This window comes from Vombatus ursinus, unplaced genomic scaffold (genome assembly GCF_900497805.2).
Source record: "Vombatus ursinus unplaced genomic scaffold, bare-nosed wombat genome assembly UNPS02010548.1, whole genome shotgun sequence".
Classification (NCBI taxonomy): Eukaryota; Metazoa; Chordata; class Mammalia; order Diprotodontia; family Vombatidae; genus Vombatus; species Vombatus ursinus.
Window position 1 is genome coordinate 6107716 of NW_020950326.1, and position 19089 is coordinate 6126804.

Consider the following 19089-nt stretch of genomic DNA (forward strand, 5'->3'; position numbering starts at 1 on the left):
AGAGTTTAAAAGTCAAGTAATTGCCTGGGAACATGAGCAAACAGCATAAAAAATTCAAGACTATAGAATCTTGCTTAGGGACAAAGAAGATCAAAACATACAACCAGAAGAAGACCACAAAGTCAAAGCTCCTACATCCAAAGCCTCCAAGAAAAATATGAATTTGTCTCAGGCCATGGAAGAGCTCAAAAAGGATTTTGAAAAGCAAGTAAGAGAAGTAGAGGAGAAATTGGGAAGAGAAATGAGAGTGGTGCAAGAAAATCATGAAAAATAAGTCAACAGCTTGCTAAAGGAGACCCAAAAAAATACTGAAGAAAATAACACCTTAAAAAATAGACTAACCTAAATAGAAAAGGAGGTCCAAAAAGCCAATGAGGAGAAGAATGCCTTAAAAAGCAGAATTGACCAAATGGAAAAGGAGGTTCAAAAACTCACTGAAGAAAATACAAAATCAAAGGGGGCAATCCCTTTCGATAACATTTTAACATAATCAAAGAAGGCAATCCCCTTTGATAAGTAGTTAAGAAAAAAAATTGTCCATTTAAAGTTTAGTAGTCTAGTCATGTTTCTGGTTTCCATACATCATCTCATGCAACCCTTTGGTCTGGGTGTGGTCTTCAGAGCAATTTCTTCCAGACTGGCTTCTTAGACTCAGGTCACTTATAGCAATTCTCTTTCTCTGACACAAAAAAAATCTCTTACAAAATTGGTCTTAACACAGATTTTAAATTACTTTGCCAATATCCAGGTCAAATAATGAAAGCTAGCTCAAACCTTATGTCTATTCATAGAATTCAAATTTGGAAACTTTTAAACCAGGGAATTCACATTTTTAAGTTACCATTTGTCATATTGATATATCTAAGGAACTCAAATACAAACAGGAAAATTAGAACCCAATTTTTATACTTGGCATTATTCATTCCCCCATTAGGAGGATGACATTCCACAGAACACTTTTTTATAAAAAGATGGACTCTAAAACAAAAATGAATTCATTTAAATATTGCCAGATGAACTTGAGTTGTAACAAAAGGCTCTGGGATGGGATATGCAAATACAATGAACAGCTATTTTCAAAACAATGCATATCAAGTCGTTTATTTATAATTAAACCTTTTCAACTTCTAGTCATGTTCAAATGAACAACCCCTAACAAAAGTGGATGTCTCTTGAAGGCATTTACAAGACAGACCACAAGCCATTCTTCTTCTAAGAGAACTAATTGTACTGATATTACTTTCCTTAACACAGAACCAAGACAATTATGATATTCACTAAATAAGAGAATCATATCCTGGCTTTACAAATCTTTACATCATTTGCTTAATTATTCCCATGCCATTATGAGAAATTAAAGGACCTTAACTTACACAGAAATATACAACAGATGTCAAGGCTAAATATTTAATTCACTGGTTGTTTGGAATATAGAAAGAACTAAAATTCTAGGCCAAATAACTCAAATCTTAAACCTGCATCTTATAGTAGTAACTCAAATGTGCTCCAGTATTAGCCTATAAGATAAAGATTTATTATTTTCTTCATACTGATCATCTGATATGATTGTAGAAATTTGCCATAGAAGAAGAATAGGGATATAACTCTATGTTAAGGGAATAATGCTTCCCTAATTTCATGTCAATTCCAGGCAAAAGTTATATAGATAGTCAATTGCATTGAGCCAGGCTTAAAGTCAACCAGGTGGGATATTTTCCATTCAAGAAAAAAGGTTACCCTGGAGAAACAGAGTCAGGAGAATTCTGCCTCAGCCCATGTCAAAAGTCATTCTCCCAACCTTTTCTATGCAGTTCATAGATATAAAACCTCATGGAGTTACTGGCATCTTAGATCTTTGACTCAGCAGCATTCCTTGATGATCATACCTGCAGTCAGACTCAGAATAATATCAGTTAAAGTCCCATAAGGTCTTAAATAGTAAGTTCCAATAATTAGAGCTTCAACTGGATTCCATTCTTAAGGATCACATATCCTAGATAACAGGTATTGACTATAATCTCACATTGGTAACAGTAAGAGATTCATCATGAAAAAATCATGACTTATCTTGATATAACTAGTACTCATGCTAAGTAGATACTTTTTTATCCCTAGGTTCAACATTATACAAATAATTTTGCTTCAAGATGTTTAATAACAAACAACAAAAGATTGAGATGGGATGTGTAAATATAACAATACCGAGAACAGTTTATAGGAAACATTGTCGATAGTAAAACATGTCCAGTTATTAACCACATTCAAATGGACATAAATACAGACTACTGCTCTCAAAATCCCTTTTAAAGAATGGGAACATCTTTAAGGTGACTCAACTAGTTTGCATGCATTTCAGGGCATGCTCTACACACAGGTTCTAATCCCAGATGAAATAACAATCTAAGTAAAATCAGAATTCCCATTAAGAAAACACAAGCCAAGTATCAGTTATTCCTCTTCACTAACATAACTGACTGTACTGAAATCCTATTCCTTAAAGCAAAAACAAAAGAGGTTCCTGATTTTAATCTCACAACTTAGTAGATTTACATCTTTGTTTCACAAGTTTGTTTACTATTGTCTAATGATACTCATATCATTTTGAAAGAATGAAATACTGCAGGAATTGGATCTTATACATATGACAAGTTCAAAAATTAATTTAACTCTTGCTTAGGCCATGGAATGACTACAAATTCAGATCGAAACAGCAAGATCTTTTCCCGCTCGCAGTTTATTACCATGATTCAGATGCTTTAGTAATAATCTAATAACAAATAGATCCAGTGTTGCAACAGCAGACTTCCCCTATGTCTACCCTAATGATAGAAATTTGTTATGAGGGTTATAAAAGCATCAAACCTGGTCCTCAAACCTACATCACTATAAGTTAATTAGCATATGGAACCAGGTTGACAGATTTCTTGTGTGGAAAAATGAATTAAGAAAGAGTCCAACTTTTTCCAAGATAACTTCCTTACCTTATTCCCAGGGACAGATATTCAGTAGCTTTAGATCCCAGATGTTTTTTCTATTGAGCTGCTGACTAATGACTTTTCTCTAAAAGTACCCATTTAAGTCCTGTCCAAGGACATAACAAACCAAAGAATGAAACTCAGAAAGACTATTCAGGGTCCCAAAAAAGCTATCTCCTTAAACAATAAAGTCTCACTAATCACAGTAGGTCTGGACACAATTGTTATCAATATCAAATTATTATGATACATTAGCTTACAAATAAAATTTATCAGGCCTTCTAAGAATTTATACAAAAGATGTTTACTTAAACATGTACACAAAAGATTTTATTACTTAAGCATTCCTTCCTAAAAGTATTACAAGTATATTAAAAGTGTAGTAATATTAAAGGCCTTTGGGGTTATTTTTTTAAAAGTCATGAACAATTTTTTAAGCACAGTGTACAAAGCATTGTATTCATCCAATTAATACAAGGTTTAAATAAATTAGATTCTCCGCCCACTGAGATTAACATATCCTAAGGTGAGAGGATACAAACTGAAATAACTGTAGTTCAAAATAATGAATATGTATTTGAGAGCTGTAAACCAAAGAGGGAAAGCTCATCACTGACTGTAAAGGATCAGAGAAGGATCTGCTTCCTGGAGGAAACAGCATTTGAGTAGGCCTCTAAAAAAATTAATCAGAATTCATTATATGTCCTGTCCTTAAAAAGCCTTGGTCACATTCATCCATGACTTCTTTCTATCTCCCCTTCCTCCCTTTCCAAGAGAGAGGAAACATAGGATGTGAAAGCTGGAAATGATGAGAGATCACCTAGAACAACCTCCTCATTTTACAGATAAGGAAACCAAAGCCTATGACTTGCCCAAGGTCACAGAGGCAGTTGGGGGCAGAACCATATCTCCAAGTGTCTTGAATGCCCAGTGTAGTGCTCTTTTCCCCACACTAGGATTAGTAAGAAGATATCTCATTTAGATTTCTTTCTCTTCTCTGTCTATTGAGTTCTCTCATCTTTAAACAATTGGCATGAGATAATTTTTATTCTATTTCTTTGTTTGTTCTTAAGGCTCAATATAAGAATCCCTTCTGTCTCCCCAAAATCTTATAAAAGCCATGCAAATTAGCATGTGGCCAAGAGACAAAAGAAAGCAGGTTGCGGCTACAGAAAACTAGTAACTGTATGAAAAAGATACATAATGACTGTCCCTCCACTACTGGTTTGCTAAATTGTTTGGCCACTTATTTTCTCAACATCGCTAATGCCATTCCTACCCCCAACCCCCAACCTCTAGATTTCTAATAGGAACTATTTCGGCTAGGACCAAAGTTCTAATAAAGTGGGCTGTTAACTTGGTGCTTGATAAACCGGGGACCCCAGTTTCTGTGATAAGAACTCATTTCACAAAAAAAGAAAGAAAGGGGGGAGGGAGGGAGGAAGGAAGGAAGGAAGAAGAAAACTGATAAGGAATGTATTTTGGTTTAGATTCCAAAGTACTTAAGGAGGGATGCAAACCCACTGTGTTACTAAACAACCATAACAAAATGATTGACAAAATAAATAAAATAGAATACAATGTAGATAATGTGGTTATCTGAGTTGATAAGCAGCCTTCAGGGATTGGTTTCAGTTTGAGTTTAACAGTGCTGCTTTAGAATATTGTTTGTTGGGGCAGTTAGGTGGAGCAGTGAGTAGACCTCTGGCCTTGGAGTCAGGAAGACCTGAGTTCAAATCCAGCTTCAGACACTTCATACTTACTAGCTGTGTGACCTTGGGCAAATCACTTAATCCCAATCACCTCACCAAAAATATATAAATGTTTGTTGTTGTTCAGTGATGTCCAATTTCTTCCTGAACCCATTTTGGGGTTTTCTTGGTAAAGAAAATAAATAAAGTAGTTTATCATTTCCTTCTCCAATTCATTTTTCAGCTGAGGAAACTGAGGCAAGTAGGGTTAAGTGACTGACATAGGGTGACACAGCTGGTAAATGTTTGAGGCAAGATTGAAATCAGGAAGATGAGTCTTCCTGACTCTAGGCCCAGTGCTCTCCCCACTGTACCACCCAGCTGACCCAAGTTCTTTTAGAACAGTGGTATCAAACTCAAATAGAAACAGGAGCCACTAAACTGTAAATAAGGATCTCTGCTAGCAGCATATTGACTTAGAAATTCACATATTAACATTCTCTGTGTTCTGTTGTGTTTTTTTTTTTATTTTGTCATTTTTTCCCAATTACGTTTTAATCTGGTTCATTCATGTTTGACATCTCTGCTGTAGAACAGAGATCATTTTGTGTAGGAGAAAGGCTTCCTGAATAAAGTGTGCTTTGGAGTATACCTAGGTAGGGGATGAAAAGAAGAGTTGTTTTTCTGTCTTTCCATCTTTTTACTCCCTAACCCCAAGAATAATATGGGTCCTGGGACAGGAATGTGAGTCTGCAGGCAGGGCTGTCATATTTACTCGGTTTTCTTGAAACCAGGTGAAGAAAGAAGCAATGGCACCTCCACTGTGGTGGCAGGATGCAGGATTTGTCCAGCGCATGGGAGAGGCTTCCTGGTCACTTCCTGAACAGGCCTGTTAGCACTTCCCTGTCCTGTCACCTCCTCCCAGAACCCATCTTCAGGTGGCTCTGTCAGTACTGAAACTACAGCTGCCTAGCAGAGCTCTCTGAGGAGTTGCAGATCCTCTCTAGGGTGGTCTTAGGAGATGTAGGCATCAACCCTAGCCAAAGCTACCAAGCATTTGCTGCCTTCACCTTCTACCCAGTGAGTGCAGGCATCCACAGCTCCCTGCTGGGGCTGTTGTGGGGGGTGCCAGCAGGTTTCCATAGCAATCCAGATATGGCTAATTGTTCAGCCATTATGGGCATCCCCTCGATCTCCAATTCTTAGCCATCACAAAAAAGAGAAGATATAAATATTTTTGTACAAATAGGTTCTCCCCCTTCCCCCTTTATTTTTTATCTCTTTGGGATACAGACTTAGCAGTGGTATTGCTGGTTCAAAGGATATACATAATATCAAACATTCTTCAGAGCCTAAATCATTATTACAAACGCATCAAAATATGTAACTGGGACAAGCTACAATATCCTGGCTGTACATTCATTTGTAAATTTGAAATCAAGGTATGAAGAGAGTCATTTCTGTTGTCCAGAGAGGAGAAACATTATCAGAGTTACCATATTTCACCACATAATCATCGCCATTGCATAATTGTAGCAAACTTGTTTTTTTTTTCCAGTTCAAAAATTGGTTTATAAGCTTTTATCATGTAATCATCACATGGTAAAATTCCATTCATCACACCACTTAAAAAGGAAACAGAGCAGCAATATATTGGTCAGTAGCATATGGATACACATTTATTACTTGCACATTGTCAGCTGTGAGCCTAGAATTCTCAGCACACATGCAATGTTAGTAATTAACAGTTGGGACTTTATACCACACAAAACAGTTGTCAAAAACTTCAAAAAGATGGGAATTTTGAATGCACTAGATGGATCTGAAGATGATGCACCGTGGCAGAGCAAGAATGAAATAAACACATCCCACATGAGTGGCACTGAGGATGGTGTGTCAGATAACAAAACCAATAGTAGCAGCACAGAATCTTTGAATACAGAACATTAAATTTTGTAAGTACACACTTTGCAACACTGTAGTAAATTTTCTCAAGTGTAATATTTCTACTATAATGTACAAATCAATAACAACTAGTCTGTTAACTTTATTTTTCAGAGCACAAAAATATTCGCTAAAGTGTCACAAAGAAATGATGTGCACCAATTTAGACTATTCAATTTTAATGTATATTTATGAGTATTCTGTGCATCCTAATCTTTCCAAAAACAGTTTAGTAATAAATGATTTTTAAGTAATACTGGCACAATTTAAAAAAAAAAAGAAAGAAAAGAAAAAACTTCATGTATAGTACATGACTATACATGAGTCTGATTGACAGTGGAGTACAGTCTAGTGCAGGCCCCACAAACCAGGGACAGGCTTTGGAAGTCACTGAATCATAGCTCATACAGGGAGGCCATCCTGCTGCTGCCTTCTCTCTCTGTACCTGGCACCACAAAGAAATAGCACAAAGGCAACAGTAACACCACCAGCAAAGGCAGAGCAGCAAGGAACCCACATCCCCTGCTTGCTTCCGGAACAGGACCTGGAAGAGACATCCTTGATGAGAATAAGAGCTCCCATTTCTGGAACACTTTAAGGGGGACAAAGCAGTTTCCTCACAACCAGCCTGAGGTATAGCTTATGTAGTTCATGTACGTCCTGTTGTCCTTGTTTTACAGAAGTGGAAACTGAGACTCGGGAAGTTCAAGGGCCTTGCCTATGGTCACAAAGATGGCAAGTGGTCGACCTGTGCCTCTAGGACAGGTCTCTCCTAACTTTGAGAAGACTCAGGAGACTTTCTACTCTATCACCCTTTTGGATCCCATAGGACTGAGTGAAATCTTGACTCCAACAAGGGAGGATCTTGGAACTTTGTTATGGTATCAGGACTCTGACTAGGGCAATCTTTCATACACCTTGAAGGTGGGGAAGAAAATAGGAGCTCCCTTAGACTCATGGACTCTTAAAATCGGGAGGGGACTAGAGATAGTTGTGTCCAACAACTTCATTGGACATATGTGGAAACTGAGGCTCAGTTTCCAACAAGGACCCCGGCTCCAGCCCCAGCTATCTCTTGATTATGACTGTGCCACTACTTACCCAAGGGTACAGAGATGGTTTGGTTCCTTCCCTGATGTTCCACATGGCAAGTGTATTTTGACTCTTCAGGGTGGACATCTATAGACACCCAGGTCTGGTACGTGCCATCCCCACTAGGCTGGATGATTCCTCCTTCCTGGTCCCTGTGGCTCAGTGCATGCCCATTCTGCAGCCAGGTCATCTTGATGTCCCGAGGGACAAAACTGTAAGCACAACACCTCAGAGTGACCTTTCCCTCTCGGTTCTCCTTTTGAGTCACATTCAGCAAAGGGAATGCTGTGGGGAAGAGAACAAAATGAAGGAAGAGGTGAAGGTGCAACCTCTGTCCTACTGAGAGACAAAACCACCATTAACAACAATAGGGCACATAGGAACTTTAGTACCCAAGCATCTAGGCTCCTCAAGGAACAAGAGTGTGTGAGCTATACCCATAGTGGTCCCCAAGGAGATTAGCCCATGGATGCTGGGAGTCTACAGACAAAGGTAGGACTGATTTCCTACCCATACAGACGAAGGGAGAAAACTCAGGTAGGGAATTGGGGGCAGAGAGAGAAGTTTTCAAGGCAGTCAGAGGTGAGGGCCACTATCCTACGTCAGTACCTGCTTTTTTTTCCTGCCAAAATTTCAGGTAACTCAAAAGTTGATCACAACAGTCTCCTTCTGTTTTTGCTTTCTTGATCTTTATTTCTCTTGGCTCTTCCTCAAGGGCATTCTTTAGATTGCCAGCAGCAGGATGGACTGCTTTCCAGGTGAGTGTCTCAGGTTGCAAGATGAGGAAGTCCCTTCCATCATAACTGTATTTCCAAAATCCTCTACGGGTACCATCTTCATGGAGTTCACAGCCTAGTGTTTCCTGAAAGGTGTGAGAACCTGACCCCCATCCCCAAAACCAGGCTGGTCATGGCTCTGTTCTCCCTTTTTACCTAATTGGAAAAATCTTTCCCCAGGCTCCTTCCTCTCCTCCCTGTAATAGATCCTAAGAGCCCACAAACTCTCTTACAAAGGGATGGGGAAAAAAGAGCACCTCTCCCCATCCTGATAGGATCAAAGATTTAGGACTAGAATTCCCTAATTAGAATCCTTAATTACAAAATGAGGAAACTGAGGCCCAGGAAGGTTAAATTGCTTGCTCAGGATGGTGCAAGTAGTAAGAGACAGAGGTGGAGATTCAAATCCTGTTCCTCTGACTCCCACTTCAGCAGCCTGACCGCTACACCACACAATCTCTGTGGAGGGTGAATCCCACACTCATCCAGCCCCTGCCCTAAGCCCCAAACTTACCAGTGTTTAGGTTGCTCTGGTCCATGATTTGTCTCAGAGTTATTTTGAAGTCCTGTCCAATCTCTTTCACATTGCTCTTCTCTTTCTTCCAAGTGTCTGTTTCCACAAGACCATCCAACCAGGTGCCCCGAGGCTCTGGCCTCTGGCTCTCACTGTCATAATGAAGGAACAATTCATCATCCAGGTAGCCATGGGCTGAATATGAGGGGGGTTCTCCATCAGAACTGACCATTGCAAATAAGTTGTATTGAAGACGATGAGATTCTGAGAGAGAAAGAAAAGAGCAGAGCAGGAATAAATGCCTGACCAGGAGATTGGAGTCACTCTCTCCTCATTCTCTTCCCTCTGCTCTATCCAGGAAAATGTCTTCACCAAGCTGATCTTCAGTTCTCCCTCTTCCTCCTCAAATCCTTTACCCAGCCATACACTGCTTCTGAATCTGACCCCTTTCTCATTCTGTCCATCCTCACAATCCCAATTACCTCTCCCTTTTTATGAACAACGACACATAACTCACCGCCCTACTCAAAGAACACTGCTCCCTTCTCTCTCCACTCTGACTCTGACTCAAGATTTGGAAATAGAGTCACTGGCTAGGACCCTCCAATCTTGATCACTCATTCAGTGCCTTCTCTGGTAATATTGCACATGCAACATTATCGACCCCTCTGATAGAAGGGATGTTCTAGAGCTCTCTGGTTTTCACTGGGCACCAGGACATGGGAAACAAAAATCTGTGCCCATGGATTCACTTGCCATTTTCCCCCCAGTTATCTGAGATGTCACCTTCTTTATCCATTTCCTCAGTCCAAGACTTCAGTTCCCTGCCTAGAAACATCAAAGACTGTATGTCACTTACGCTAGTTCAAATGGACACCATGATGATAATTGCTTGTATTTCCATAACACTTTTCAGGTTTCCTCACAAACTCCCTGTGTTTGGCACTACAAATATAATTCTCCCATTTTACAGATGAAGAAACTGAGCTTCCCTCCCTGTCATCTCATAAATGATCATTTCTGTGAAATCCTGTCTAGACTGAATTGAAGGACTTATTATTCACCTAGACAATTCCAATTACATCTTTATTATATCTCTGCAGTCCAGGACCATTTCTTTACATAGTCTACTTATGCTATCAATGCCAAAGACCTTATGTCTGCCTGTTATTTTAAATATTATATACATATATATAAAATACACACACACCTATGTTTGTGTGTGTCACTTCAAAAATACTTCTCACCTAAATCACAGGGGGGAAAATCCATAAAATCACAAGTAACAATTGATTAATAAATCAAAGAATTTGTTTAAGAGATTAACAAAATTAATAAACTATTAGAAAATTTGAACAAAGAAGGGAAAAGAAAACCAAATAACCAAAATCAGAAATGAGAAAGAAGACACTAATGCCTATGAAATTAATTGTCAAGGATCATTACATTCAACTATTTGCCCTCAAAACTGAGAATATAAAATAAATTATGAATATTTACAAAAATACATAAAATGTCCAAAGTGGTTACCTAAGAAAGAGATAACATAAATAAAGCAATCTCTTAAGAATAAATTAAACAGACTATTAATGAGCTGTTATACCCTCAATCACAAATGACTTCTATCAAACATTCAAAGTACAATCAATTCCTAAATTAAGAACTGTTTTCAAAAATAGAGAAAAGCTTAATTCTTTCAGTTTCCTTCTACAAGGGAAAGTCAAATGAAATCAACATGAATTTCTCAGTCACCTACTTGGTTCCAACCACAGTGCTAAGCAGTGAATAATACAAAGAAAGCAACAACAATAACAATGACAAAAACCCTAGCCCCTGCTTAGAAAAAGATGACACTCGAATGGGGCAATAACCTACAAGCAAATATGTACAAAGGAAAATAAGTTAAGGTCAATAATGGGATGGAATATTATTGTGCTGTAAGAAATGATGAAGGGTTTCAGAGAAACCTGGGAAGACTTGTATGAACAGATGCGAAGGGAAAGGAGGAGAACCAGGAGAACAATTGATAACAATAATACTAATGTAAAGACAAACAACTTTGAAAGACTTAGGAATTCTGATCAACACTAGGTCCAACAGGAGTTCCGGAGGACTCATGATGAAACATGCTCCCCATCTCCAAACAGACAGGTCATGATGGAATCAGAGCGAAGAGGGAAGCATATTTCTTTTGGACCTGGCCAATTCAGGAATTTGTTTTGCTTGACTATGAATATTTGACACAGGTTTTGTTTTTCCTGTATTCTCAATGTGTGGCAGAGGAAGTGGAAAGAGGAAGACAATTGAAAGCTGAAAATTCATTTTCTCTCTCTCCCCATTATTTTTTCCTGGCTGTCTGCCATGTGTAGAATGCTCTCCCTTCTCCTCTCAGCCTGCTGGCTTCCTTCAAGTCCGAGTTAAAATGCCATGTTCTACAGGAAGCTTTTTCCAATCCCTCTTAATTCTGGTGCCTTCCCTCTGTTTATTATTTCCTGTTTATCTTGTATATAGTTTGGATATATTTGTTTGCTTGTTTTCTCCCCCACTACACTGTGAGCTCCTCAAGGGCAGGGAATGTCTTTTGTCTCTTTTTATATCCCTAGCATTCTACACAATTACAGGCATTTGACAGTTGTTCAGTCTTTCAGTCAAGTCTAACTCATAGTGACTCTTTGACCTACATCCAGGCTTTTCTTGGCAAAGGTACTGAAGTGGTTTGCCATTTCCTTCTCCAATGTGTGCCCATTTTACAGAAGAGAAACTGAGGCAAATATGGGTTAAGTAACTTTCCCAGGATCATACAGCTAGTAAGTATCTGACTCTGGGTTTGAATTCAAACCTCTCAGATCTTTCTGACTCCAGGCCCAGTGCTCTACCCACTTCACCACCTAGCTGCCCTGGCACATAGTTGGCGCTTAATACACACTTAGTGATTTAACTGATCTGTACTCAACACCATCAGAGCTCTTGGGCTCTGTCTTTCCCACCCCCCAACCCAAAAGTAAAGGTTGTATGTGTAAAAGTGGAATTAATTATGGTTGCCATCAGTTGAGAAGAAAAAGTTCCTATGTTTAGACCAAAGACCTCTATCCAAGTCACTTAATCTCTCTGAACCTCAGTTTCTTCTGTAGAAAATGAGCATATCATCTTTCCCTCTCCAGAAAAACACAAGCTTCAAGAGACCACAAAGTTGGTTCTCTGGAGGATGGACAGTCAAGATGAAGAAATGGAGAGAATGGTCAGGAGTACACACAAAGCCACCTGACTCAATGACATCCTGCTTCCTATGCTCTATTACCTCCTAGGGAGAAGGAGGAAGCAAAGGGATTTATATGAAAAGAGAATTGAGCATGGTTCTGTTCAGCTAAGTAGAGAGAGGAAATCCCTATGTTGGACAGAGTAGAGACCCCATCCAACTAACAACCTAACTGAGGTCTCATTTCTCACATACATAGGGAACATTGCCAAACAAAATTATAAGAACAGAGCCATTGCCCAATTGATAAGTGGTCTGATGATACTAACAGGCAGTTTTATGGGAAAGCAAAGCTATCAATAGTCATATGAAAAATATGTTCTAAATCACTAATAACTGGAGAAATGCAAATCTGTTTTCTTCTAATGACAGCTCATCCCTGGCCACCCTCTCCAGTTCTGGTACACTCATTATCCATAAATACAGATAGATAGATAGATGATAGATAGATAGATAGATAGATAGATAGATATAGATATAGACATAGACATAGACATAGACATAGATGTAGACATAGATATACTCATGCCTTTGTCCTCTTTCCACTCACCTCCAGCCAACAACCGGCCAGAAGGAGGAGCCACTGCCAATTCTAGCCCTTCCTTCTCTTAACTCCTGGCCTCCTCCTCCTATGACAGGCACTCCCTGGGGCTCTCATCTGCCAGACCCCAAGTCCCTAAACTACACCATCTCCCTGATCTCCGCTGCAAGTGACTGCATTATTTTGTATTTCACTATTTTGTAAACAGAAAATTTTAAAAATTCTTTGTATTTATACCCCCAGCACCAAACATGTGCTGTTTGTTGAATGACTGTTATTGAATCTAATTTCTCAAATCTGAAACTCTAAGTAAAGGCTTTGAGATAGGCATTTACAATGTTTTAAGGTTTGCAAAGCATTTTACAAATATTTCATTTAACCCTCACAATGACTCCGTTTCTCCGTCTGTAAAATGGAGAAACTATGGAAGACAGAGGTTAAGGGGCTTGACACACAGCCACTATCTTTGTGAGTAAGGTCTTGAACTCAGCTCTTCCTGACTCCAGGTCTAGCCCTCTATCCACTGAGCCAGCTAGCTGACCGAGCAAAGCATCCACAACGAATCGACATTTATTAGTGGCTGCTCTGGGCCAGGCACTGTGCTAAGCACCGCATAAAACAGCTTTGCTCCGTCTTTCCTGCCCAGAGACCTCTGCCCATCTATTCCCTGCTGGGACTCGAACTCCACTCAGGTGCAGCCTGTGCAGCCTCGCCCTCCTCCCCAGAACAGTGCGCCCCAGTATCGTTGTGGCAGAGCCAACAGTACTCCCCTAGAGCAGGAAGCCTGAAGTTCCACATGCACCCGCGACCACCTGCAGCGGCTTTCTCCCCTCCCCAAGGCCCAGGGTCAGCTAGGTAGCGCAGCTTAGTTCAACAAGGGCCGGCGCAGGCCCAATAGATGACTCTCATTAAAGATTTTCAATTTATGGTAATGAAAGAATCTTACTCTCATGGGATTTGGCTTAAGGAGAGAGTAACACATACACTCACCTGGGCATGGAACTCTATCTTACCCTACAGGAAAATAGGGGATAAAGGGATTCTTATCCCTTTATTTTTTGAGAAATACATATATTTACACACACTCATACACATATATGGAATTATTACCTATTATGGAGCTGTCATCCTCTCACCTGCAAGAAGGAAAGAGGGCTCAGGTATCTTCTTAAATGAAGAAAATCAACAAAGCAACCAATCATGTACTACACATAATAGGGCACAGAGATTTTGCAAACTTTAACGCATCCTTTACAGACCACAAACAACGAAAATAGAAATTGGTTCATGGACAACGTGATACAGACTCAAATGGAGACTTAATGAAACCTTAAATAATGAGTGGGTCAAAGAATAAATCATAGGAACAATTTAAAACTATTTCAAAAGAAAATAACTATGTAAAAGAAAATGATGAAACAACCTATCAAAATTTCTGGGGTAGCTAAAACAGGACTTAGGGGAAAATTATATCCTTACAAACATAGATTAATAAATAGAAATAGAAGATTAATGAACGGAATATACATTTTTAAAATCAGAAAGTCAACAAATAAGCAAACCTAAAATAAGCATAAAAGAATGTAATCGAAAGGATTATGGACTCTGCAGTCAGTACCTTTCACTTTAGGTTCGAATCTCAAGATACAATGACACTCAGTACAAACTTAACAATCACATTTATTTTACAATGATTAATAATGATTAAAACAACACAAGCATATAAAGATAAGAATAACATTCAATGTAATAAGTAATAATTAAAATCAAGAAAAAGAGGAATAAGAAAAGCAAGGCTACACACTCACTGACCAGGTGAGCTCAAATACCCACAAGACCGGGGAGACTGGAGACGATCAAGAGGTCTGATCAGGAGACCAAAAGAGCAATGTTCTGCTCTTAAACAACGAGGGCCGTGCTCGAGTTCTGCCCTTGAACAACAGAGATTCGGAGTCCCTATCTCTGACATCAAAGTATCCAAAAAATCCCCTTTCAGATGCCCCTTTTATATCTATGTAAACTAGGGAAAAATAATCTTAATATTTTGTTTTGTGTACATATCCTTGGTGAGCTCAGGTCCTGGATATGCACACATTCTAACAAAGGTGGCAGCTTGATCAGAGCCCCAATTACCTGTTTGTTGTGTAAGTCTCCAAGGAGTGATCAGGTCCTTGGACAGTTACACACTTCTCTCAAGAAAAATGTTCCTTGGGATAAGAATTGCTTTCCCAGGTAACATAGTTTGTTGGTTACTTAATGTTTCATTTCCATGCATGTTAACTCCACTGTACATTCTTTATGTCAGGTCATGAGGCAGTTTCATGAGGGACCTGCGGAGGATCTCTCCTTAGTTTCCCTCACAAAGAAACAATACCAAAAATAGGGGGGAAATTGATAAATTGGAATAAATACCTTAGAAATAAGAAATAAAACAAAAAACTTGTTCTTTGAAAAGACTAATAAAATTCTAAACCTTTAGCTAATCTGGTTAAAAAGAAGGTTGCAGAAAATCGATAAAATAGCAAATGGACAATGTTAAATCACACCAAAAACAGAAGAAATAAAAAGAATAATTAGAACATATTGTGCACAGTTATATGCTAACAACTTAGAGCACAAAAGAAATAGAAGTATGCCTTCAAAGATATAAAAAAATCTAAACTATCAGAAGACCAAATAGAAATCTTAAATAAACCAATATCAGAAAAGGAAATACATCTAATTGTAAAGGAACTACCAAAAAAATATTCCTAGTCCTGATAGATTCATAGGAGACTTGTATCATACTTTTACAAAACAGTTGGTGCCCATACTTCACAAATTATTCTCAAAAACTGAGAAAGAAAGCATGTAAACAGAATTCTTTTATGAGACAAATATAGTCCTAATGTCTAAGCCAAGGAAATATAAAACACAGAAATAAAACTAGAAGCCAATATCATTAATGAAATGAAATAAAAAAATTTTCATTTAAATCCTAACAAACCAACTATAGAGATTTATCCAAGAAATCACACATAATGACCAAGTGGGATTGATACCAAGGGTGCAAAAATGCATCAACATTGGGAAAACAAGTATAATTAATCATATTAAAAATCAAAACATCCAAAATCACATTATCATCTCAGAAAAATCTTTTGACAGGAAAACACTTATGCAAAAACAACAACTATAGATATAGTAAAGAATAAATGTTCTAGAGCCAAGATGGTGGAGTAAGAAGTAAATAGCTCTTTCCCTCCTTCATTGACCTGTGAAAGCCCAGAAAATATTGACCCAGAAAAAAACCCTGAGCCAGCAAAAAGACAGGGCACAGCAATCTTGTACCCCAACAAACTTGGGGGTTTAACAGGAAAGGGCTTTCTCACTGTGGGGTGCTCAGATTGGAGGAATCCCAGCAAGCCAGCAGCAAGCCCACCTCAGCATACCAGTGGGAAATCCTGAGACCCAGGTTGGTAGAACAGGTAAGTGCCAACACTAGGAACCCCCCCCACCCCACCCCCACCGCATCAAAGCCTCAATACAGGAAGGGGAACTGGTAGACACCAGTTTAGAAAATGACCATAGGCAATGGCTTTCTCCAACAGCAAAATCAACCAGTGCCTCAACACAACTCTGGTAAGCCCAACTCCAGAAGAAAAGCTCCAGGCTAACAGAAATCCATCGGTAGCAAAACATTCCTGTGCAAGGCTCAGGCGAAGTGGAGTCAAACATTCAAGTGAAAGGTCTGGGTGAGCAGGAAAAGAAACTTGCGTAAGTGCTCCCTTCATTCCAGCAGGAGAACTCAACATTTTTTTTTTTTAAGTCAGAAAATAGGCAAACATCATGAACAAAAAGCAGAAACGGAAAATGACCATAGATTCCTACTTTAGGGAAAGGGAAGATCAAGTCACAAATTCAGAAGAGGATAACATTGTTAATACATCCATATACAAAACCTCAAAGGGGAATATGAACTGGTCTGAAGCCCAAAAAACCTTCTTGGAACAGCTCAAAAAGGATTTTAAAAGTCAAATAAGAGAGGTGGAAGAAAAATTGGGAAAAGAAATAGGAGGTATGCAAGAGAGAGTCAATAGCTTGGAAAAGGAAAGACAAAAATTAACTGTAGAAAACAAATTCTTAAAAAGTAGAATTAGGGGGCAGCTAGGTGGCGCAGTGGATAGAGCACTGACCCTGAAGTCAGGGGGACCTGAGTTCAAACCCGGCCTCAGACATATAACACTTGCTAGCTGTGTGACTCTGGGCAAGTCACTTAACTTCATTGCCTAGCAAAAAAAAAAAAAGTAGAATTGGCCAAAAGGAAAAGGAGGCATAAAAACTCACTGAAGAGAAGAACTTAAAAAGTAAATTGGGCCAAATGAAAAAGGAGGTACAAAATCTAGTAGAAGAAAACAACTTAAAAATTAGAATGGGGCAAGTGGAAGCTAATGATTCTATGAGAGAGCAAGAATCAGTCAAACAGAAACAAAAGAATGAAAAAATACAATGAGGTATTTTATGTTTTTTTGTATTTGAAGGTAAATTTCTGTTGAGCTCTGGTCTTTTCATCAAGAAAGTTTGGAAGTCTTCTCTTTATTTTGTTGAATGTCCATCTCCTTCCCTGAATATGTTCACTTTCGCTGGGTAGTTGATCCTTGGTTGTAATCTAAGCTCCTTTGCTTTACCGAATATTGTATTCCATGCCCTCCAATCTTTTAATGTAGAAGCTGCAAGGTCCTGCATAATCCTGGTTCCATGATGTTTAAATTGTTTCTTTCTGGCTGCTTGCAGTATTTTCTCTTTGACCTGGTAGTTTTGGAATTTAGCTACTATATTCCTTGTGTTTTCAATTTGGCCCATCAATTGGGGAATGATTGAATAAGTTGTGGTATATGAATGTAAAGGAATACTATTGTGCTGTAAGAAATGATGAGCAGGCAGACTTTAAAAAACCTTGGAAAGACTTACATGAACTGATGCAGAGTGAAATGAGCAGAACCAGGAGAACATTGTACACAGTAACAACCACATTATGGGATAACTGGCTTTGATAGACTTGGCTCTTCACAGCAATGCAAGAATCTAAGAAAACTCCAGAAGATTCATGATGGAAATTGCTATCCACATCCAGAGGAAGAACTGTGGATTGTGAATACAGATGGAAGCATACTATTTGCTCTCCTTTTCCTTTGTTGTTTTGTTTTATTGCTTCATTCTCATGGTTCCCACCATTAATTCTAATTGTTCTTTACATCATGGCCAATGGGAAAATACGCTTAACATGAATGGATATGTAGACCCTATATCAGATTGTATGCCATCTCGGGGGAGGGGGAGAAGAACAGGGAGGGGAAGAAAATTTAAAACTCAAAATCTTATGGAAGTGAATGTTGAAAATTAAAAATAAATAAATTAAATTGTAAAAAACAACAACAACTACAAAGTATAGGTGTAGGGGCACCTTTTTTTAATATCATAAAAAGCATCTATCTACATCCAAAAGCAAACACCATATACAATGGGGACACACTAGAACCTTTTCCAATAAATACAGGAGTGAAGCATTGAAGACTACTCTCCCCCAAATTTTTATATAGTTCTAGAAATGCCAGCAACAGTAATAAGACAAAAGAAAGAAATGAAAGGCATCAGGACAGGTAAAGAGGGGATAAAACTATTTGATGATGATGATATGATTGTCTACTAGGAAAATCCTAGGGAATCTGCAAAGTTACTGAGTTGATAGCTTCAGTAAAGTTACAGGCTACAAAATAAATCCTCAAAAATCAAGAACACTTCTACACAATAATAACAAAAACACAAGAAGCAATAATAGGAAAGGAAATCCCATTCCAAATATTACAAAATGCATAAAATATCTACTGAGCACACAGAAGACTTGTCAATCAATCCATCAATCAATAAACATTTATTAAGAAGTTATTATGTACCACTCACTATGCTAAGTGTTAGGGATACAAAAACAGGCAAAAGGTAGTCTCCGGATTTTAATAAACTGATATCACATAGGTAGAAACAGGGAAATAGAAGAGAAGAAATGAGTAACAAAGAAACTGAGAAAAGGCTTGAATTACAGAGTATTGATTCTTAGAGGAGAGACTGACCTGCTCATTTGATTCCCTAGCAGGAAGTAATTAAGGACTTGCAATATGGGGACATTCTGTTTAGGAGGGGTGATGGGGAAATGAAGTTCCTATCGTCACAAAACGCTATACATTAAAAGCTTAAGAAACCACCATTATTCAATATTGTCATAGAAATACTAGCTTTAGCAATAAGACAAAACAAAGAAATTGA

At 38.5% G+C, this 19089-nt stretch overlaps 1 protein-coding gene across 1 annotated transcript; it reads right to left on the reverse strand.

The window, feature by feature from the left end:
* Positions 1–6897: 6897 nt before the first annotated feature.
* LOC114037776 (major histocompatibility complex class I-related gene protein-like) lies at positions 6898–16410 on the reverse strand. The gene is made up of 5 exons (XM_027854733.1): positions 16355–16410; positions 8993–9256; positions 8312–8581; positions 7712–7987; positions 6898–7154 (listed from the first exon to the last, which is right to left on the reverse strand). Exons 2-5 carry the CDS (start codon positions 9222–9224, stop codon positions 7006–7008), a joined length of 927 nt encoding a protein of 308 aa, XP_027710534.1. The 5' UTR covers positions 9225–9256; positions 16355–16410; the 3' UTR covers positions 6898–7005.
* Between the last annotated feature and the right edge of the window lie 2679 nt (positions 16411–19089).